Consider the following 20,989-nt stretch of genomic DNA (forward strand, 5'->3'; position numbering starts at 1 on the left):
CATTGCTTGGACTTGTCCTAACTGATGAGATGGAGGGTTGAACACAAATTCGTGAACACGTTCCACCATTGCTTGGACTTGATCCTAATTGATGAGATGAAAGGTTCATTCCCCTAAAAGAAAAGAAGTGTAGGTTGGTGACATCAACAAGCTCTCTTTAAGAGAGTTTATGAAATAAAAGAAGTGTAGGTTGTTGTTGTTGATGAAATAAAAGCATAGATATTGTTTTGAGGTTTCTTCTATTTTACCAGACTATGGGTAGGCTTTTATAAAGGCAGAGTAAAAGACCAATGATGCTAGGCAGCAGGGCGTATAGATAGAGCAATAGAAGAAGCTTGTGTTACCATTAAGCATGGTAATACTTGCTAGTACAACAAATCATCATCGCGAACCTAGGCATATTGCCGAATCGCATACATCTTACATTTTATGTGAGTTCATCAAGATATATAACGATGACTGTGAAAATAAGTGATAAAGAACTGGCCCATAGTGCTTTCCCTTTCTCGAAACAAGGAGAGGTCAAGCTAAAGTTTGGGAAGATTGTCACAATCATTGAAGGTTAATGTCCAAGAAATCGTTAGCTCGGCAGGGTAACATAGACCTTATCCATATAAGTAACGAACCTACAGAAGCTTTGAAATATTACTTGAGTACTCGAACGAAATTCTTTCTTACCACATTCATGCTTTGAATATTATGGCCGTGATTGGCCATTAAGTGCCACCATCTCCACCCACTACAGGAAGAGAAAAGTACAAAAAATGAGTCTCTTTATTATTCTGTGAGCTTCTACACCAGAAAATAGCAAGGTGTACTCTTTTTCTCGTAACTCATCGCTTAAATCTCATATAATTTCCAGGCAGAATTATGGTAATACCACTATATTTGTCGAATCCAATTAATGAGCCATGAGAGGACTGGAAGGATTAATCATTGTTAATGACCAATGGGTAGTTTATTATGTTCAGGATATGAAGTAATTGCAGACTTTTTCAATATTCCCTTAAATGGCTCAGGTGGGATCACGAGGCCGCAACCTTACCCTCATTCTTTATGAAAGTATATCCCAGTTCCTAAATTACCCACTCTAAGTATTTCTTCTACAGATTAAGCTTAAGTACGTAATTTCTTTGGTTTGTCTGCCACTATTCATTACCTACTACAGATCTGTTGTATGTGTGTCGTGTCCTTTCCACCGCAGAATGCAGCCTTTTATGGCGAACCAACTAAATCATGTATCATAGTCTATGGATTTCCTCTACTGTCTCTTACTTGGTTTCGGCATAATCAGTATGGGGCAGTGTTCAATAGTAGAACTTCGCGTCAGGCTGGTTTCAGCTCACAATTAAATTTGCTTTCAGCTTATTCAGAGGAGTCTCCTATTAAAATAGCTGCGCTGCTGCTTCTTTGGATATCATGGGTTCCGCCAAACCTAGGAAGTTTATTATTGAATGACGATGAATCTTCCATGCAAGACCCTGGCTTTGCTGTCTTTCGTGATACTTTCAGTAATTCCGTTGGTGGTTTTGTCTATAAGAACTAAGACACTTGAGTATATACCGACTGCAGAAAATGTGGGCAGTCCCGCCAGTCCGGCCCTCATGGCTTATATATGGTTGGTGAGAAGCTATAGTTTGCTAATTGTTGCCGTTGGAACTGATTCTACAATACCTAACTCTACAGTCTCATGCATTGCAGTTGCAGGTATGAAATAGAATATATACATCGAGAGAGAGAAGTACTGAGTTGCAGGGCCAGGAACAACAAAATAGCAATGCAAACAAAATGGAAAGGGGAGAAAGATTTTTCACTGTTGTCACTAAATATTCCTCTTCTCAACTGTATCCATCTTCTCAAAACTACTCATACTACTACCGAAGAAAAAGGAAAATTTTGAAAAACTTAAAAGGGTAGGAACCCCAAAACAAAATTGGAAATCTAGATACTACAAAAAAAAAAAAAAAGGATAGGGGGAAGAAAGGCTTGTAGGGAGGGGAGGTATATAAAACCCTTTGAAATTAACACGACTCTCTCTATCTCAACCTCCGTCGCTCATGGGAGAGTTTGGCCTTCTAACAAATCGCCCCTGCAACCATCAAAAATGAAAACGAAACAAACGTGAGAAAAACGAACTGAAGACTTTTCAACAACCAAAAGAGAGAAGCTAATTAAGGTGCTCTTAATTTTGTTCCCTTAGCTAAGTAGTAAAATGGAATCCGAAACTGGGTTTGGATATACATAGCGACAGACCACGGTAGTAGTAAACTAACAAAATGGAAATGGTGAAGAAAAGTGTACGTACGTTACCTTCATTCGGGGCCGTCGATCAGCGTTGACTTTCCGGACCTGGTATCTAATCTTCTTAGAGAAGAGGCGCGTACGTCGCTTCTCCTTGTAGCGCAACACGCTAGCCTCTCTCACCCCTCCGTTCTCCGAGAACAAGTCTATCTCACCCAACCTAGCCTGCATGCCCATGAAAAAAAAAAAACCCCACAAATTAAGCAAAGAGCTAATTATTCAGTATTCCGCAACACAGATTGAAGATGAATTCCCCAATAAAAAAAACTCCCTTATTTTCCTCACCAAGGTCAATCCAAGATTGGCCATAAATATAGAAGAAGAATCCATAAGCAAGTAAACAAGTTCCTTATAAAATAATGTGACAAGTTACAATAAATCAACATAAGTTGAGTATTAAATAACCCACCAAAAGGGGAAAGATATTTTGTTAGAAACAACTTTCAGATGATACAGTACAAAAACTCCAATCAAGGGGCGCGTGCAAAAGACGCGCTGTTCAACAACTTAATTTGCAACTGCCTACACTACACTAACTAAAATAACAGAATTTGAGCCAAACAGGGGTTTAACTTAAAACTGCCTAGGAATTTGATTTCCTGGCGAGAGATGAGAAACATACATGGAGATCACCTCCGGGCTGCTCTTGGCCTGAAAATTCCTCGGAAAACGGGGACCCTCGATCGGACCAAGCCTTTGCAACTACGTCGTAGTTTAATTTGAGAATCTTCGATTTCGGAATTGTATTCTCCTTCTGTTTGGCAATTGAATTATCATTTTCTTTGGGAATTGAATTCTCTTTGGGCGACTCAACACCCTTGATGACTTCAATTGGTTTTTCAATCTTCTTTTTCTTCTTTTCTGTTGGAGCTGCTGCTTTGTTGAGTTTAGCAGATATGTCAGTGACATTGACGGTAGGAAACCTCCACCAATCTCCTCCCTCATCAACATTTCTCAATGCTCTAACACCCCTTTTCATCCCAAACCGGAAATCGAATTTCCCACCAAATCCCAGCCCCATTGGAAAACCATAGCAAGTACTACCTATTTGGACGCTACAACTACCACCATTGGACTCATCGACTGGCTCATTTTCCACACTCAAATTCCCCAAGATACCGTCCAGACCGCCTTCCTCAATTTCCTCGTCGAGTATCGATTCTGCATCAAAATCCTCCAGGAAATCATTTTCTACGGGAACCTGGCACGGGTTCTCATAACAATTCGCAACTCTTGGCTCGATTCGGAACCCGGGTTTTTCCTGAATCGATTGGTGGAGCAAGAAACCAGAATTGTCGAATACTCGAAAGGGTAGAAGCAAGTCCGGGGAATCAGCACTGGTCAAGAATGTGTCAAGCACTGTCTTGGTGTTGAACTTGGAATTCTTTGTGAGGTGCTTGGCAGGGAAAATTTTGGGGTAGGCTGTGGAAAGGAGGGCTGCAGCCTCATTGTAGGTTTGGTTTGGGCGTTTCCGAGGGGTCCGAGGTTTTCGGGTTGAGATTGCCAGAGGGGAGTTGCTAGACTCTGAGAGGGTTGTTGAAGATGGAGAAGATGAATGCGTGGTTATGGTGGAAGATGAGGAGGGAGACTTAACTACTATTTCAAGGTCGAATCCGTATGGCCGACAGCCTCCGGTTAAACAAGAAGACATTTTTAGATGTAAATTGAAACAAGATTGAGGTTATTCAATCCAAGAAAAGAAGCTACCGAAATTTAGGCAACAACTGTGACATCAAAAACAGAATAAAATCTTGGAATTTGATGAAAAAAACCAAATTCAGTTCTTTGGCATCAAAAGTTGGTGATGGAGATTCCAAGAATGCCAAGGACCAAGTTCAGAATTGCCAAGACAATTTCCAAAATTTGAGGTTGTGAGGTGGTTGTGGAACAGAGAAGAGAATTCCTAAATCTGAATAGAAAAACCCTAAACCCAAGAAGTAGTATCCTACCAAAAAAGTGAGCTTTTGTAATAAACTAAAATGAAAAAAGCCAAAACAACCAGAAACCCTTCCAAAAAGGCAAAAACCCTTTAAAAAAGGACCCTTTTAAGAACCCTTGAGAAAAAACTACCAGAAACCTACAAAGCCCATCATTTTTTCATCGAAAAATGCAACTAGAAATCATAGTTTTGTGAAAACTATATTTTCAGCTGTATGAGGTAGGAGGATGAAGAAATATCTCGTGCAGAACATATATCCTCTGCTGAAGTACGGAAAAAACAGAGTACCTTACAAAAGACCTAGAGAAACTCACCAAGAGCAAGGCTAATGAAATGGATGCACAAAACCCAAAATTGAAGCCTATAAACGAAATGGGTTTAGCCAAAGGGATTAAGAAATATATCAAAATAGAAAATTTGCCAGTAATGGAATGGAAGACTCCAGTGGGAGCACTGAGCAGTACTCTCTAGAATAGAAACAGAGAGACGAGGAGAGAGAGGAGGGATTAATTTATGCACAGAATGTCACGGACTATAAGAGGAAAAGATCTTTTGGGAGATCTGTAGAAATAGCAGAACCCACCTCTATATCTCTCACTCTCACTCTCACTCTTGTAGAATGGACGGAGGAGGAGATGCACGATGGAGATGAAACAGGGGAAACGACACTCTCACTCTGGACCACCCACTCTCTCTCTCCAATTTGCGTCTGTGTTTAAACTTTAGCAGTACAAATGTCCAATTATCCCAAGTAGTTCAATTACTAAACTAGCCCCACGCTTGAACTTTCTTACTAGTGGAGTATTACATTTTCTTGTTTTCCATCATGCTTTCTTTCTTGTAATTACTACATTCGAAAGAGTGTAAGAAATACTCCTTTGATAGTTGACTATGTTCCAGTTACATCAACTGCCATATTTGTTAAATTAAACCCATTTACATATTATAAAAAGCTTTTTGTTATGTTAATAGGTCTTCAATTATCTTCTTCTTTTTTTCATATTGTAAATTGTGATACGACTTAAAACCTGGTATGCAAAATTTTAGGTTATCTTGTAATTTTTTCTTTTTTGGCAAAATAATAAACTCACGGTTAGACCTTTAATTCTACTTTTAAAATTAGTGTTTAATGGCTTAAAACCAAGATAAATAAGATATTCAGAACCTTTTTGTACTGGATAGACCATTGGTTAAGAGTAAACCTAAAGCTACTTTATCCCTCTAACTCAAAAGTTTTGTGCTTTCAACCATATTTTGTGTTAATTCGTGTTAGAGACAATATTTTGTGTTAAGTCATATTAGAGCTAAAAAGCATATTTCCAAAGGAGTTTAACAACTTCAATTTCAAAATGGGGGCAGTTTGGTAACTTGGAAGTACCTAATCGTACTAATGGGCAAGCATGGATATCCTGACTGGAGTTGATCCAAGTATGTCGCCCAGACACCTGCAAAGTTTTCATGGGAAAGTTTCTTATCTGATGACATGGCAACAAATCATTGGGTGTTTGGATATTAGGGCTGACGTGGACTGTCCTTTATTGGTTGGCGGATTTTCACGTGTATCTAGAAAGAGGAAAAACAATGGGATATATATCTCGATCTATAGAATATGTAGATAGATGCAATGATTTGAGGCTTTTTGGTATTTTGTGGGGCTTTTTGTGTGGCAGATGATTATCATACGTTGGGCTCTTTCGGTTCAATGGCTTGTGATTAGTACTGATTGCTGATTAGACTAACCCAATTGTCTTTTTGGTTTTTGCTCAATACTCCCCATGGTTCCAACTTTTGTTTCTCCTAACCCCATATCTCTCTTTTATCCAGGCTTGTACTAATGTACTTTGTATTGGAATTGGCATATACATCGAGGTAAACTACTGAGCGCTACCAAGAAAAATCATGTTACATGCACAATATATTATTTGTTGATAGATTGTATGACTAAATTGTTGAACTGTTAAAATAAATGATTCGATAATATTTTTGACAAATGAAGTTTCATCTTTAGATCGATGTAATGCATAAGACTTTATTAGATCACAAATATCAAAAAAAACACTTGGGTAGCAAAATTTTCACTGAGTGACGAGGGAAACGAGAGAGGAGACGGATTGTTATCCAACTAGGATTATATTATATGCTTATGATTTAGGCGTCCAGTGTATATTTAAAAAAATTGCCAATTAGAAAGTAGCATCATCAACCCCTTTGGAAATTGTTGTAGCCGATTGGACTTATATCTATAGTCCCGTGAAATGACAAGTGTCTCAATTTGATGTGGTTTTTTTAAGCAGCCATTTTGGGATGAGATCTTTTTAAAATCACAAGAAGAAGAAATTTTAAACAAATGAGGAGAGAAAAGTATTTTCTGCAATTGCAGGGTAAGTTTCATAAATGTTGTGTGCTCATCATTTTATCGGCTTGTGCATTCATGACCTATCTAGTGTTTTCAAATTTGTAGGAATCTAAGGTTCCTTTCCTCAGATATTATTTCAAAATCTTCTACATTTCTAACACAAATTTATTTACTCCATCAACAACAACAACAAAAATATAAAAAGAAAAGAGGAGAGATATTTGCTTTTTTGGCACTTTGCTAAATATCTAAGCTTGTTTTTTAAGTTGTTTTTCCCTCTCAGCTCTGAGGTTTATATGGCCTTCCAATAGTGTAGGCAATATTCTACATCATGGATGCTCTAACCACACCTATATTGTAGTCTTAAACGATTTTGAATAAGTAATTATTGATTCGTACATCCAACAAAGTAAGAAAACTGAGACACGGTCAGAATTTTTGTAAAGACGGTTCAATGTAGTTAAAAACTACTCTTAGCGGTTTATTATGTTAGGTTAACATGTCTCAGCCTTCAACACATCTCGATGCAGCTTGTATCCAAACCATTACAATTACGCTCAAGTATCTATAAATTCTAAATTTTTGGGCGTGCATGGAACACAAAGTATGTTCATACACTAATTTAAGGCCTATATGGCGATTGTATGAATAGCAAGCAGAGGATAGCAATTTGGAAGAATAAACAGAGGAGTTTATCCAACAAGGCCATTACTACCTGTTTTGACCACAAGCATGTCCCTTAATTATAGTCACAACTTACAATACTATACCTTATCTTCAAGAGGATGAGTTGGGAATTTCCTTGCCAATCAAATTGGATAAACGCAACCACAGATTTCATTATACATGTGAATTTCACAGCTTACTGCACTCATAATTGGTGCCCACGTCCAGTACTGCAGAAAAACCACTGCTCTTACCACTCTAATACCTGGTCAGGAAGCAGAGTACCTATCCACCATGGACCAGTTTTTACAGTCGTCACTTAATTGATTGCAAATGTATTCAGTTCCCACGGGAAAAACCCGACTCATCCGATATCTAAAGCTTGTGAGTAATTGAAGACAAGAATTTTTTGCAAAAACAATTCTAAGTAATCTGCCCCAGAACTAGGTCTGTCAATGGACCGATCTGATCCAAATCCGGAATCGCTCAAAGCCGATTCGAATCCGAATTCGGTAAATCCAACTTCAGTAATTCGAATCCAATCCGAATTTCTCAATTATATAGACTTTAGCATATAAACCCCAAAAATAGGGGGAAAAAATACAAAACTTTTAACTGCTGCTCTTACATCATCTTTTCTTTGACTTCTTAAATGCTTTTTCTTTCAAATATCTCTCAACTTCTTCCTCACCCTCATCTCCTCCTCTTTTCTTCTTCTTGCCACCTGTTTCTTCTTTGATTTTCTACAGAAGTTTGCAAAAAGGAGAAAGAACTTAAACGAAGAGATTAATACATATAAAACATTTCACAGGGACAATAGTGATAAGCAACAATGAACAAGTTACATCATGGTTCTTCCACAATGCGAAAAAGTTAAAACAACTACTAAAGACTACATAAGCAATGGGGATCTTTAATAAGCGCTTTCGGGAAAATGGGAAAGAGAACAACTTTCACAACCTAGGGACATTATGCGCTAGTGACAAATTTTGTTCTACGATTGATTAACCACCTACAAATAGTCAATAGTTATTCCTTTTTTTTACAACGTCTACAAAATACTTAAATGATTGACAGAAGCATACATTTATAGTGGTACCCATAGAAACAACTAGGCACATATTTACCGCTCTCAAGGCACTTAAGCTCCTAAGGTATTTTCAAAAAGGAGGCTTCCGCACTCTCGCTGGGACTTGGGGCTGCCATGGAACCGAGCCATTGGCGGACTGTTCAAGGTTTGACTCAATAAAGGCTTGTTCGAGTTTGGTTCGCATATTAAATGAACCGTAAGCCTCAATTTTAGGCTCGTTTAGTAAATGAACCAAGTCTGAACCTAATATTATTCAGCTCGATTAGGCTCGCGAACCTAGAGTTGCGCGTACAATCAGAGTTTCATGTATAATTGAATACGTAGAGACTTATATAACTTGTGATATGTATAAACTTATATATGGACGTAATGAAAATCTAACGACTAGTATATCTACTATAAACCACTGTATGCATATTTTTAAAAAGGTTTGTACGCCTATGAACTTATTTATGTGCATAAATAAAAATTTATTTGCAGCTCTAGACACGCATGCAAGCATAAATATATGATTTCTTTGGCTTGTTAAGGCTTGTGAACAAGCTAGACTCAAGCCTAGGCCACCTCGGATCGTCAAATTTTCACTGGGCTCGAGTTTGTTGAAACCTTAACCAACAAACCTGAACATTTTGAAGCCCAGCTTGATTCGGCTTCATTTGCAGCCCTACCCTCAGAGGTGGCATCGATTCCAGAACACGAGTACTTCCATATGATCGTTAATGATAATAAGTTAATAACCCATATTTCATTATGTTTATGGTGCTAACTTGGGGCCAACCAACCATCACACCAATTGGCTCTGACTATCTCATTCTGGATTCCAGAACCTGACTCATCATCCTTGTTTGGGCTACAGAGCAGAACCCAGCACATTTTAGCTTCCACATAACCTTTTAGGCTGCTTTTGCGAGATGACTAAACAACATCGTCAAAGCTGCTCCCTCTGGTTCATATTCTCTTGGTTGAGTCCTTGGAGCTCATCCTCTAGATGGTGCATAGCTCTTCCTCCGCTACCAGGTGAGTTAGAAAGGGCAGTGGGTAAGGCATTCATGCCCAACCAAGCATGGGGCCAATAAATCCCATGCCAAACACACTTACCCCATAAGGGCTTATTCTGGCAACAAGTACTCAGTTGAATAATTCTACCAAATAAGTGCAGAATGCTAGAAAATCTTACAGCGGACATTACTTGCTAGAAGAGAAAGTTCTTTCTACGAGTAGCAGATAAAAACTTCTTAGAAGCTTCATTTTTCTATTTTCTCCTTGATTATCTTAGCATTTGATGACAGTGCATCTGGATTGGGTAGGGTTTGGTGGGTTTGCTGGTGACGGCGATGAAATCGGGGTGCCTATAAAATTGATCTGAAATGGGGTATCCTCATTCGTTTCTCACTAAATCAGTTCACTGGACAAGGCACATGGCTAACTTCAGCGTGTGGTGACTACCAAAAAGGGGTGTTCACAATAGAAAGAGATGTAATCATCACAGGCAGTCCTTTATATCAAGAATCAGACGTTATCCGGAAACTAATCGGGGGTGGATCAGAGACCAATGCCATCATATTTTAAAACGATTTTCAACTAGCATGCTTAGTATGCTGATGGAACTAATGAATCACCGATGCATGAAATCCAACTGACTAGGTTCTGGCTTCATCCTGAAGTCCCATTTTATCCCTCAAAACTCCTACACAGAAAATCAGTTCCAAGGCACCTAAAGACGATGAATGTCAGAACAAAAGGCCAACAAGAGAACTTTACAATACAACCAAAGCTGGTAAATGGCCACCTGAGACAATTATAAATAAAACTTCGTCAATTACCTAGCCAAAAGCACCGCAATCGAGCAGGTCCCAAATCCAAATTGCTACAACACGTGTTCTAAGTCCAGGTCATTAATTAGTAGACAAGCTAACTGCAGACGAAAACAGCAAAGAACTTCATACCATTTCGGATATTCTTTTGGCCTCTGAGACGCGCTCCAACAGCAGCAGAGCTTCTTCTTCTTGAGCTGGAAACAAAGGTATCTGCTTCTCTGAAAGACAAAAACAATGCTAGTCTTAAGAAGACTTGCCCATGGATTAACAATTAGGACTGTCCCTCAAAAAAACTCAAAAAATATAGAACCTTAAAACCATCCCCCGGAGTGATCGGTATGGTTTGGAGCGGTTTTATTGTAGATCAGTGTGGTCCTGGTTCACAAAATAAAGAACCAAAGGCCTTTGGTTTGATTTAAGGTTTTGACCTCAGGAGTCCATGATTAACTATATTGCTATTCAAATGACGACACCTAATTATAATTTGATAAGTGGATGAAGGATGAAATAGGTGCAAAGGTTACAATTTAGTCAGGTTTATAATGTGAAAATGTACACTGGACATAGAACGAGTTAGTGATGATTGGAATAGCCTTAACCGTAATACTGATAACAAACCAAACTGCATTTACGATGTGGTTTCATGGTTTCAATGCCCTGGTTAAACTTTTATGTTTCTTGAACCAGGACGAACGAATATGCTACTTCATCTGAATTGTGAACCCCTCTTAAGATAACGACTGTAACATGTGTTGCCTACCCATATGCTTCTCTATCTGCAAGAACCATACGACCTCAATTGGACTGATAAGTGAGATTGCAACACCAGTTCGCCCTGCCCGAGCAGTTCTTCCAACACGATGTATGTAAACCTACAGGACGTTTCATAAATGGCAATAATAAGAATCTTAAACAACTGTGATGACTAACTTAGACAATGCACCCAAATAAAAACATGAGAACAAACAGAAAACTTTCTACCAAAACAGAACACTGTTGCACTCGGTCAGATCTAATTTTGAAATGAACTCTAGACTAATATGGCGATCAAGTATATTAGGTGGTACTTACTGGAAAATAAAAGATTGCTCTTCGGTGGAGAAAGGCATAATGAATGTATACAAAACAGGGGAAATTGCATTTCAGTGGAATAAGGGGCAAGGAATTGTGAAGTCATGGAGTGGTTTTCATGAAATTTCTCCTGGCATGGGAAGAAAATTAATAATTGCGCAAACATGGAATCGGGTACGTGAAAAGACAAATATACCCCATTGTAAGTCTAAATCATACTTTTTGTTTTGTGAAAGGTATAGATTGCTCCCTAAATAAAAAATTATTGCACCCTATATTAGGAAGCCTTGCACTGTGTATGGAAATATATTGCACAAAAACCCTCCTCTGACGTAGACATATGCATCAAGTCTCCCCCTCATTTCTTCCATTGAGGGGTTAAAATCATGGTCCACAAAAGAAACCTAAAACTAGATAATTGGAATGCAACCACCATGCATAAGAGAATGTTGGGTACTTTTGGCATGCAAAATTATGTCTCCCTCACATATTGCAAAAAGACCACAACAAAGCTACATGACATATACCAAAATGGAAAACATACTGCATTTGGCACATTTCGCAGCCATACCAAGTTGGAAATCACGAAAGAAAGAGGAAAATCAGAAATCCACATCAAGAAAAAAACATCTTCCCGTATTTCAAAGTACGAAGAGAAAATCCTTTGGTATTGGACATATGATCCTCGAGCCGACCAGAAGTTGACACCTACAAAGATGCACAAAAAGTAAGTTGATACAAAGAATGAAAATCGGGAGTCAACAAGATGAAATAGAAGACAACCTATGTTACAAACTACCATGATAAAGCCAGCACATTTGCAAACAAAGTGAGAAAAGGCATCAACAAATCAGAGAACGAAACTTATCCAATGGATGATTTGTCACAATATGACCATGTCAACTAGCATTTGTAGGTACATGTAACATAATACAAAGGGACCCAGTCACCCAAGCCATGCCACCATCTCTATGGTATCCTACAGCATGGCCTGCTTCACGTCCCTGCTTCATAAGGGCCCACACCATAGCCCTTGCTCTGACTTCATCTCTAAAAGGGTGTCCACAGTGGTAAGCGCAGGCTAGGAAGCACCGCAACAACTATTTGTCTCATAGCCCCGCGGTATGAGGCCCAAAGCTCCACAAAAACCCATGTTCATGAGGCATGACTCTAGCTTCGCATCACATTGCAACCTTAGGAATTAGCTGCTTGGAGGCTAAAGAGGAACATGCGCATGAAGCGTTGTACCCATGGTACATTGCGTGAAGACATCTGCAATACTCTCTCTCTCACACACACACGCACAGAGTGTACAATATGAACATCAACACACCTAAGTGGTCATTGTTATCCGTGTCTGACACGCCAGGGACACGGGTAAAATTTAACAGGTGACACGATCCTTTCACTGACTTCCCCATGCAGTTCTTCTGAATTTTGGATAGTATGGAAGATCCTCTGTTTTCGATTATCTAGTTTGTTCACTGACTTATTATTTCCATTACATTTTCGAAATAGGGTCTAAGTTGATAGCTTATAAGAAGGCAATTCATAGTTTAGATGCTTAGGCTTAGTCAGAATAATAAGGAATAATCGATTGAGTTCGTGGATTTACCTAGATCAGGTTATAGATTTGGGTAAATTATACTTAACCCCCTCTAACTATGCCTCGTAAACTCTTTACCCCCTCTAACTTTTTTTTTTGGCACTTAACCCCATCTAACTAATGGAAATGTTCAACTGACTAACTTCCGTAACGAAGAGGAAGTAAGTACAATTTTGCCCTTCATTGAAAAACACTAGGAAACGGATGAAAACCCAGAGAAAACCCAATCCTTTGGCAAAACCCTAAATGGCGATCTGGATCGCCACTTCAAACTCTCTCAATTGAATGACTCAATTGAAGATCAGTATCCATCGTCTACACCCCTGTCGCCGCCTCAAGCCGTACCCTTACATCCCTCAATGTTTCAAACCCAATTTCAACGGGTCGGTAGAGAAACAATGATTTAGGAAGTGCCTAGGCCCTTATTCCCTCACGGCCATGGCAACCCCGCCGCCTTCGCCTGTTTTTGTTGAGCTTGGGTGGCGGTGAAGTGAAGGTTACAGAACCGATTCTCACACCGGGCTTGATTTTGATTTTGCGGAAGTTATCTGGAGTGTCATGGATGGTGGGTGGCGTCTAGCGTAGTGTTTGAGATGCATATGGATGGTGCTTGGGTGGTGGTGTTGTTGAGATGGGGCTGCTGGTGTTGAGAGAGAGAGAGAGAGCGAGCTATTAACGGGGAAAGAGAGAGAGGGGACCGTGGGCCTCGGATCCCTCCACGGCGCATGGAAATGGCAAGAGATATTCTTTCCAATTAGTTTTAGGTTCTCTTAGAGCTTCATTGAAAGCCTTAGTGTCAAAAATTAATTAGGACCCTTTAGGATAAAATGATCAGAAAAATATGATCTTCACACCGGTTCAAATGGATTGAAAATTGGAGTACTAAATTTTTTAACCATATTTTTTAATATATGTTTACTCTTAAAAAATTAAATGCTCCAATTTTTAATCCGTTTGAACCGGTGTGAATATCTTATTTTTCTAATCATTTTATCCTAAAGGGTCCTAATTAATTTTTGGCTCTAAGGCTTTCAATAAAAGCCCTAAGAGAACTGTAAAACTAATTGAAAATATCTCATAATATATGTTGTTGTTTCCATGCAAAAGACGCCGTGGAAGGGTCGGACAGAGGATTGAGTCCCGTTGAGATGGGGCTGCCGCTACCGGAGTATATCCGAGTCCCGTTAAGATGGGGCTACCGCTACCGGAGTATATATGTCCGTATAAATATAGTTATATGTACGTATAAATAGATGTAGAGAAGAGAAAGGGAGTTTAACAAAAAAAGAGAAGAGAAAGGGCAAGAACGTCCCAAATTTTGAGAGTAGAGGGCATGTTACCTTTTCCATCCATTTCCTAACAGAATGGAAACAGAATCAGCATTTCCATTAGTTAGATGGGTTAAGTGCCAAAAAAGCAAATAAGAGGTGGTAAAGTGTTGGCAAGGCATAGTTAGAGGGGGTTATCTTTGAAACTATGTACGTAACAATTTTATCAGCAATTCCATTTCGATTAAGTTAGGGCTGGAAAGATCAAGTAGAATCTATGATTCTAGAAAATAGCCGATGGCTTTGCAAAACTAAATTTTTTAGCAATTTCGAAGTGGAAGACGTATTCTATAAAATACGACAATTTTCCTTCCCCCCCCTAAATATCCAAATTTTGATACCTCATCTGAGACGCAAGCGTACATGGAGATTGGAGACACAACTTTGATTGATGGATCATCCCTTAGTTAAGTAGAAGAGTTGCTATTTTTAGTATTTTTACTTTTGAATTTAGTTAGTATTTGTTTCTACTTTGGGTGTTTGCAGATACGATATTTGTATTAATCACAAATAAAAAATATGAAAATATGCGTTTTTAATATTTTCCTGTATCCCCTGCCGTATTCGTGTCCCTGTTAATGTAGGATAACCATGCCACGAGTCCATTTTTACATCCTTGACCATGTTTAAGCAAAACATCCTTAGAAAGCTTCAAGTTAGACCTAATAACTTTTGACATCTCTAACAAACCTTGTCACCTCAGAATTCCCATAGTCATGCACTTAGGCAAGGTCATGTGAGCTTCCTCGTGACAAATACACCCTCACTACGGATTCATAATTCTTTACATCGTAGTCGGTGTTCCCTCTATATGTGCATACCAATGCTCTGAACTATCAATGAAGGAAACATGGTAATGTGCACATAAATTGATTTGGGTCTCTAGGCCTGCCCTCTCTGATGTCATTTGCTTTGATTTGGGGGCATGGTTCTACAACAAAACATCCTTGTAGCTCCTCGGTTCTTGGAGGTTTAGGGGGGCCACTGTTTCAGTGGTATTCTGAGAGCAGCCACTTTGTGCATATATTATCAAAGGTTAGGTCTGTCTCCAATCATCCACGCCCATACCCCCAATGATTGGGGACTAGATGGGTTATGTTATGTTGTTGTTGTAGTCGGTGTTCTCTCTCTCTCCTACAATGCTATATGGAGATTTCCGCTCCTCAACAACCCCCCTTAATACCTTGAAATGATCAAGGCAGCGCAATCGAAATGCACCTGTATGAGTGACAAGTATAGTTTTTCTACCCTTTGAAAGAACTCCAATGAGTCAAGACAAAAATTGCATTGTACTTGTAAACCAAACGGGATACCAAACCAAACAAAGACTTAGTTCCAATCGGTTGGGGTCGGCCATTGAGTTCTATCAAGGGTATTGCGATCCATGATATTATAAAAAACTAGATCCTTTCGAACTACCACCTCTATTGTAATATTGGTCTACCCTTCCCCTTAGCGTTAGCCTCAATGGTAACCATGTCATCCGTGGTAGACATGTTCAAGCAACCTTAATCTATTTTCTCTCATCTTGTCTTCTATCGGTGCTACCTCTAACATTCTGCAAATGTGATTACATATACTGGCCAAAATTTGTATCAGGCACACAACGTGTTTTGACAGTTCACTATGGAAATCTATTTTATCTCCTCTTATCTTCTATCGGTGCTCCGTCTGCCATTCTGCAAATAAGATTACATATACTTGCCAAAGTTTGTATCAGGTACATAACGTGTTGCTCACTATGGAAAGTGGCACAAAAATTTGTAAGTATTTAACAAGTAGGTCACACATACTTGTTCAAATAACCCAGAAAATACACTCATTGCTATAAAAATGAGCACTTACAACATTATGTGGCCGCTTTCCAAGGGCAATGCTCTGTTGCTCATGGTCAACCCCTCCAACAAGCTGCAAAATATATGTCGAAGTCACTGACTACCATGTTTGATCAGTGTAGAAGAACAAACATGAAGAATTTAAATCAAATTCTTCAAAAAAATAAAACACATAATATTTCCACGTGGCTATTCTTTTCCCCTTCCAGAAGAGTGGTCACAATAAAGTAACGCCAAAAACGTACTGTGGAGCACATCAAATACTAATGGTTACAAGGAAGAAAAGGGTTGGACTGAGAATATCGATGGTAGTTCTTCATCAAGCCTAAAAGGTCAAGAATACAACGTCAAAGAAAATGGAGTTGGGTGGTTTGGGTTAGGTATTTATTCCAACAGTCACTTATAGTTTTTCTTTTATTTTATATAGCTTCGTGTCCTGATCTCATTGTATTCACTTCTTCTGGTAATAAAATCGTACACTAACCCAATCAAAATAGACCCCATCAAATACTCCTTAAACAAATTTGCATTAAAGAGTAGATGACAAAGTTAGGCCCTTCACCCTTGGTAAACAAGATGCCCATGGGACAGTTTTGGTCCATAGGATAATACTTTCCTGATGAAGATACAAAACATATACAAATTGCATGGAGGTCAGGTGGGCAACTGACCAGACTCCCTACTTGTGCGAACACTTACTCGAAAGCTCACTTGTAATGTATAACGACAAGCAAATTGTGACTGGTTACAGGGGAAGTTGTATTTCACTCTTCAGCATCCACTATAAGCACCATCTAGCTCTTAATCAATGACAAATTGAGTATGCAGCCATAATCTAAGTTTATTGTACTCTCCAATTTATCTCAACTAATATCGTCTTCTTAAAATAAAATTGTAGTGCTTGCCACTACACGAACTTGCATAAGAACTTCCCTCAAGTGAATGAAATGAAACCATATCAAAGCTAAAAGGCAGGCCTTCCCCACTACAAAAGTGCATTCTTCAATTATCTATCCCAGTATGAACAACAAAGTGAACTGAATGTGAATATAACTATCTGGAAAAGCTTACTTAATGTTCCACTTTAAGGTACATAGATAATGCAATGATTGACCACATTAGACATATTACATATGTAGTTTAATTGGAAGAAGACTCATATTACAATATAAACTTGTTTGATAAGTAAGGGTGAGTTCTTATAAACTTAACTTATTTCATCGTTTTGTGTGTTTTGTTTGTCTTTTCTGAATTTTTGTTAGATTCGCGTGATTTTTTTTTGGATTAATCATTCGTCTTGATGAGAGGAGTCTAAAAAGTACAAAATTATGACCAAAAGCCAAAAAAAAAAAAAAATTCACTAAAGACGAAAAAAGTATCAAACAGCTATCATTTGGAGCTTTGCCGTCTTATTTGAATTTTTTCAATATTGGTCCAATTTTTATACTTTTCCGATTCGTTTTGTCAAGAATCGAGATGAACAATTAACCCCCAAAATTACGTCAAAAAGCTAAACAAAAAGTTACGAAAAGTGAAAAATACCAAATATGTTCCAAACTTATAAGTTTAAGAGAACGCAACCTAAGACTACTTAACAATTCTATCATGGAAATCATAATTAGAAGCCTAAGCTTAGTTTCTTCTGGGTCATCTTGCATTTTCAGACATGTAATAGCTACATAAAACGGGAATGATATGTACAGTCTAACTATCTGGTTATAGCAACTATCAAAGCTCATAAGACATACAAAGCCTCGTACACGTGAAATGCAAGTATTAAACAGAACTCACCACAGCACACTTCAAACCGATACCTGACCCTAAAGCTTTGAACTGTTCAGCAATCTGGATAGCTAGTTCCCTACAGTAAGAAGGGAAAATAGGATATATTCTCAAAATAGGTGATGATTATGTGCCAGCTCATTCATACTAGCATCAAACAAATTAGTTGTTTAACAAACAGTGTGGGGGAGAGCACACAAGCAAAGAATGGTTGAGAAGTTTCCAAAAGGGCTTGGAGAATAGGAAGTGTGAAAGCTCCAGTTTTACCAGATCCTGTTTGCGCAATCCCAATCAGGTCCTTCCCTATACACATAAAATCCATACTGCAAAAAGATCAGCACATCAAGTAGATCCTAGAAAGAGAGAGAAATGCCACATAAAGTTGGTAGACTCAGTACGGATGACTAGGGAAAAATGTAGTGGGTGAATGAAAAGAAACAAACACAAAGGAAGTAGTTCTAAACAAAAGCAAAAAGCACACAAAACTTGAAGGTATATGAGATAGATAAACAAAGCGAAAGAACCTTCAAGTCCATGAGGAATGGCTTCGACCAGTATCTTGGAAGGCTGTTTCCAACCTAGACTATGACAAGCCTCTAACAACATATCACATAGTCCAAGATCTTTGAATGACTTCACTACTTCTTCATCATTTGCCATGTTTGAACTAGTAATCAACAGAAGAAAAACAATTAATCAAGCTAAATACCCACAGAAAGTATTCCATCTACATCTAAAATACTAACCACCTTTGCTATCACTGAAATGTTAGCATTCAAGATTTTGTGTTTTTTGAGTGCAAGGCTGCACGCAGGAGGAGCTTTTACTTACGAGGAGCTTTCACAAGATTTTGGGCACGACCAAAAAGTGTAGCCCGAGCGAGAGAGAAGGAAACGACCACAGCCACATCGCCTAGGTATCAAAGTAAGATGAAGTATACAAGTATGAGGGCCCCTCACTTCAATATCTAACTTTGGGGGTTGAGTTCTACTCCTCCCAAGACAATGTAACATGGTATTTGAACTAGGTACCAAGGTATGTGTCTCCCACCTCCATGCGGCGGGTGCGGTCGAGTGAGCACGCTGCATGTGAGAAAGGGTGTGAAGCGAAGTTCATCGCCTATGTATGAAAGTAATATGAAGTATATAAGCGCGCTGGCTCCCTCACTTCAAATAACTAGCTTTTGGGGTTGAGTTCTATCCAAGACAATGAAACAAAGCGCTAATAGATTCTAGGGTTTTTTGCAAATCTTTTCTAGGGTTTTCTTAGGCGAATGGCAACGGGTAGATATTGGGATATCTGTACCCGATATTTGCATCTGCCCCAATAGCTGTGGGGAGGTGAATAGTCCCATAACCAAACTAAAAGGGGTTCGGGTACCCAGACCAAATGAGTAACCACGACAAACTCTAGATTTTTTAGACGAGTACAAACAAAGGTAGATGAGTATGCACTACACTTTCTCTTCAAACTAATTGCAATAGTCAAGTTGTTTTCATTAAACTATTTTAGTTGATGTATGTGAGTATAATGACTTGCCTAAAAACCATGTTTTTGCTTTACTCAATTTAGTCTGTTTAGTCAATAAGGGAAACTTCCTTTTTTATTTTTACGGTTAAGTGGAAACTTAACGAACTTGAGGTAGCGGAGAATACAAAGCTGAGATCTGCCTCGACTTTTGTAGCTTTTAGATTCGAAATAGGCATTCTTTCTTTGTTGGTTTTCCACTGTCTAATGTTGCTACAAAGCGGAGGAAAAAAACACATTATATACACAGATGTATTTTTGCAAAAATACATGCATATACATACAGATCGGACACGCAGGCAGTACATACTACGTAGATACAAACTATACCAGCACGCACGCACGCAATACCAGCCCGGCAGTCGCGGATGGTCAGGGAATCGAACGTGTATGCGAAGGCAACAGCGATCGATAGGAAACAGTATCATAGACTAGGAATCCGGCCGGAGAAGAGTGAGATCGACGGAGAAGAGGGAGATCGGAGCCGGCCGGAGAGGAGGGAGGTGGACGGCGGAAGCGGCTTGATTAGGGTGAAAAAATGAAATACAAGAAAAATACACCTCCCATCCTGTAAAGTTCAGCACTTTCACTGTTTCAATCGTATAAAAAAATTAATTATATTTTTTAATTTATAATATTTTTTATAAATAATATAAATATTGTTTGATAAATTTTAATTTGTTGTATTAAACAAAGTTTAAAAAATTATCTAAAACATTATGAATTAAAAGTTATATGCAACTTAAAAATATTACACACATTTCTGAAAATGAGAAACTTTATAAAACGAAGGAAGAAAAAGAAGTATTAATTGAAAGTGAATTTTCTTGTATACGTAATTCATTTAACCATAATTATATAGTAACTTTGACCCCTCTCTCTTTTCCCCTTTCTTAAAACACAAAAAAATTACACTTCCTAGTGAATGTCAATTATTTTTCTTGTCTTATCATAATTCATTACATAATTAACATAACAAGGATAAGTTAAAAAATATTTCAATTGCAAGATTTTTTCCGAACTTTTGCATTTTAATTAAACGCATGTAAGAAATTCTTTTCTTTTGACTTTTTTTTTCTTTTTTTTCTTTTTAGTATATATATGTTTTAGTCAAATAGATCTCTATCTTCTCGTTATATATATATATATATATAAAATAAAGATATAAGAAGGAATAACCCTAAGGATTGTGATTTTAGTACTCCAAAATTAAACTGTAATGATGCACAAAACGACGTCGTTTTAAAGCCCCTAAATCAATTTTTAAAGTGCTGAAATTAATTTCCTAACCCTAAAAGCATTTTGTGTACATAAAGGGTATTTTCATACCCTAAACCTCCACCAAAGGATTTAGGTTGGTAGGTTTGGGGATCGGTTCGAAACTAAACGCGTAACGTTAATCCTCCACCAAATGATTTAGGTTGGTTTGATTGGAGGATCGGTTCGGAACCGAACGCATAGCCCTAAACCTCCACCAAAGGATTTAGATTGGTTGGGTTCGGGATCGGTTCGGAACTAGGTTGGTTGGGTTTGGAGTCGGTTCGGAACCTAAAGCGTAACCCTGAACCTCCACCGTACCTATACCAGTGTGCAAAAAATCATTTACGATTTGGAAAAAAAAAAAAGAAGAGCGGATTAATTCGGTATAAATTGACATCCCTACAGTGAGTA

At 38.4% G+C, this 20,989-nt stretch overlaps 2 protein-coding genes and 1 non-coding gene across 4 annotated transcripts; 1 reads left to right on the plus strand and 2 right to left on the minus strand.

Annotated features, from left to right (window-relative positions):
* Window positions 1-1,789: 1,789 nt before the first annotated feature.
* Window positions 1,790-4,958, minus strand: LOC131320920 (protein CHLOROPLAST IMPORT APPARATUS 2-like). Of its 2 annotated transcripts, none has more exons than XM_058351834.1 (3): window positions 2,924-4,958; window positions 2,311-2,466; window positions 1,790-2,089 (listed from the first exon to the last, which is right to left on the minus strand). In XM_058351834.1, exons 1-3 carry the CDS (start codon window positions 3,950-3,952, stop codon window positions 2,042-2,044), a joined length of 1,233 nt encoding a protein of 410 aa, XP_058207817.1. In that variant the 5' UTR covers window positions 3,953-4,958; the 3' UTR covers window positions 1,790-2,041. The 2 variants fall into 2 exon arrangements, with proteins under 2 accessions (XP_058207817.1, XP_058207818.1); XM_058351835.1 differs by having other exon boundaries at window positions 2,306-2,466; window positions 2,924-4,905.
* Window positions 4,959-7,600: 2,642 nt separating this feature from the next.
* Window positions 7,601-19,890, minus strand: LOC131321372 (DEAD-box ATP-dependent RNA helicase 10-like). The gene is made up of 10 exons (XM_058352356.1): window positions 19,649-19,890; window positions 18,316-18,458; window positions 17,971-18,094; window positions 17,801-17,870; window positions 16,020-16,082; window positions 11,869-11,948; window positions 11,241-11,304; window positions 10,930-11,041; window positions 10,299-10,387; window positions 7,601-8,005 (listed from the first exon to the last, which is right to left on the minus strand). The coding sequence occupies exons 1-10, from the start codon at window positions 19,744-19,746 to the stop codon at window positions 7,892-7,894; spliced, it is 957 nt and encodes a 318-aa protein (XP_058208339.1). The 5' UTR covers window positions 19,747-19,890; the 3' UTR covers window positions 7,601-7,891.
* LOC131321473 (small nucleolar RNA snoR100) lies at window positions 15,012-15,118 on the plus strand. Its single transcript, XR_009198518.1, has one exon. It is a non-coding gene; the product is annotated as a small nucleolar RNA snoR100 (small nucleolar RNA).
* Window positions 19,891-20,989: the final 1,099 nt, after the last annotated feature.

Source organism: Rhododendron vialii, chromosome 3a (genome assembly GCF_030253575.1).
Source record: "Rhododendron vialii isolate Sample 1 chromosome 3a, ASM3025357v1".
In the NCBI taxonomy this organism is placed as follows: Eukaryota; Viridiplantae; Streptophyta; class Magnoliopsida; order Ericales; family Ericaceae; genus Rhododendron; species Rhododendron vialii.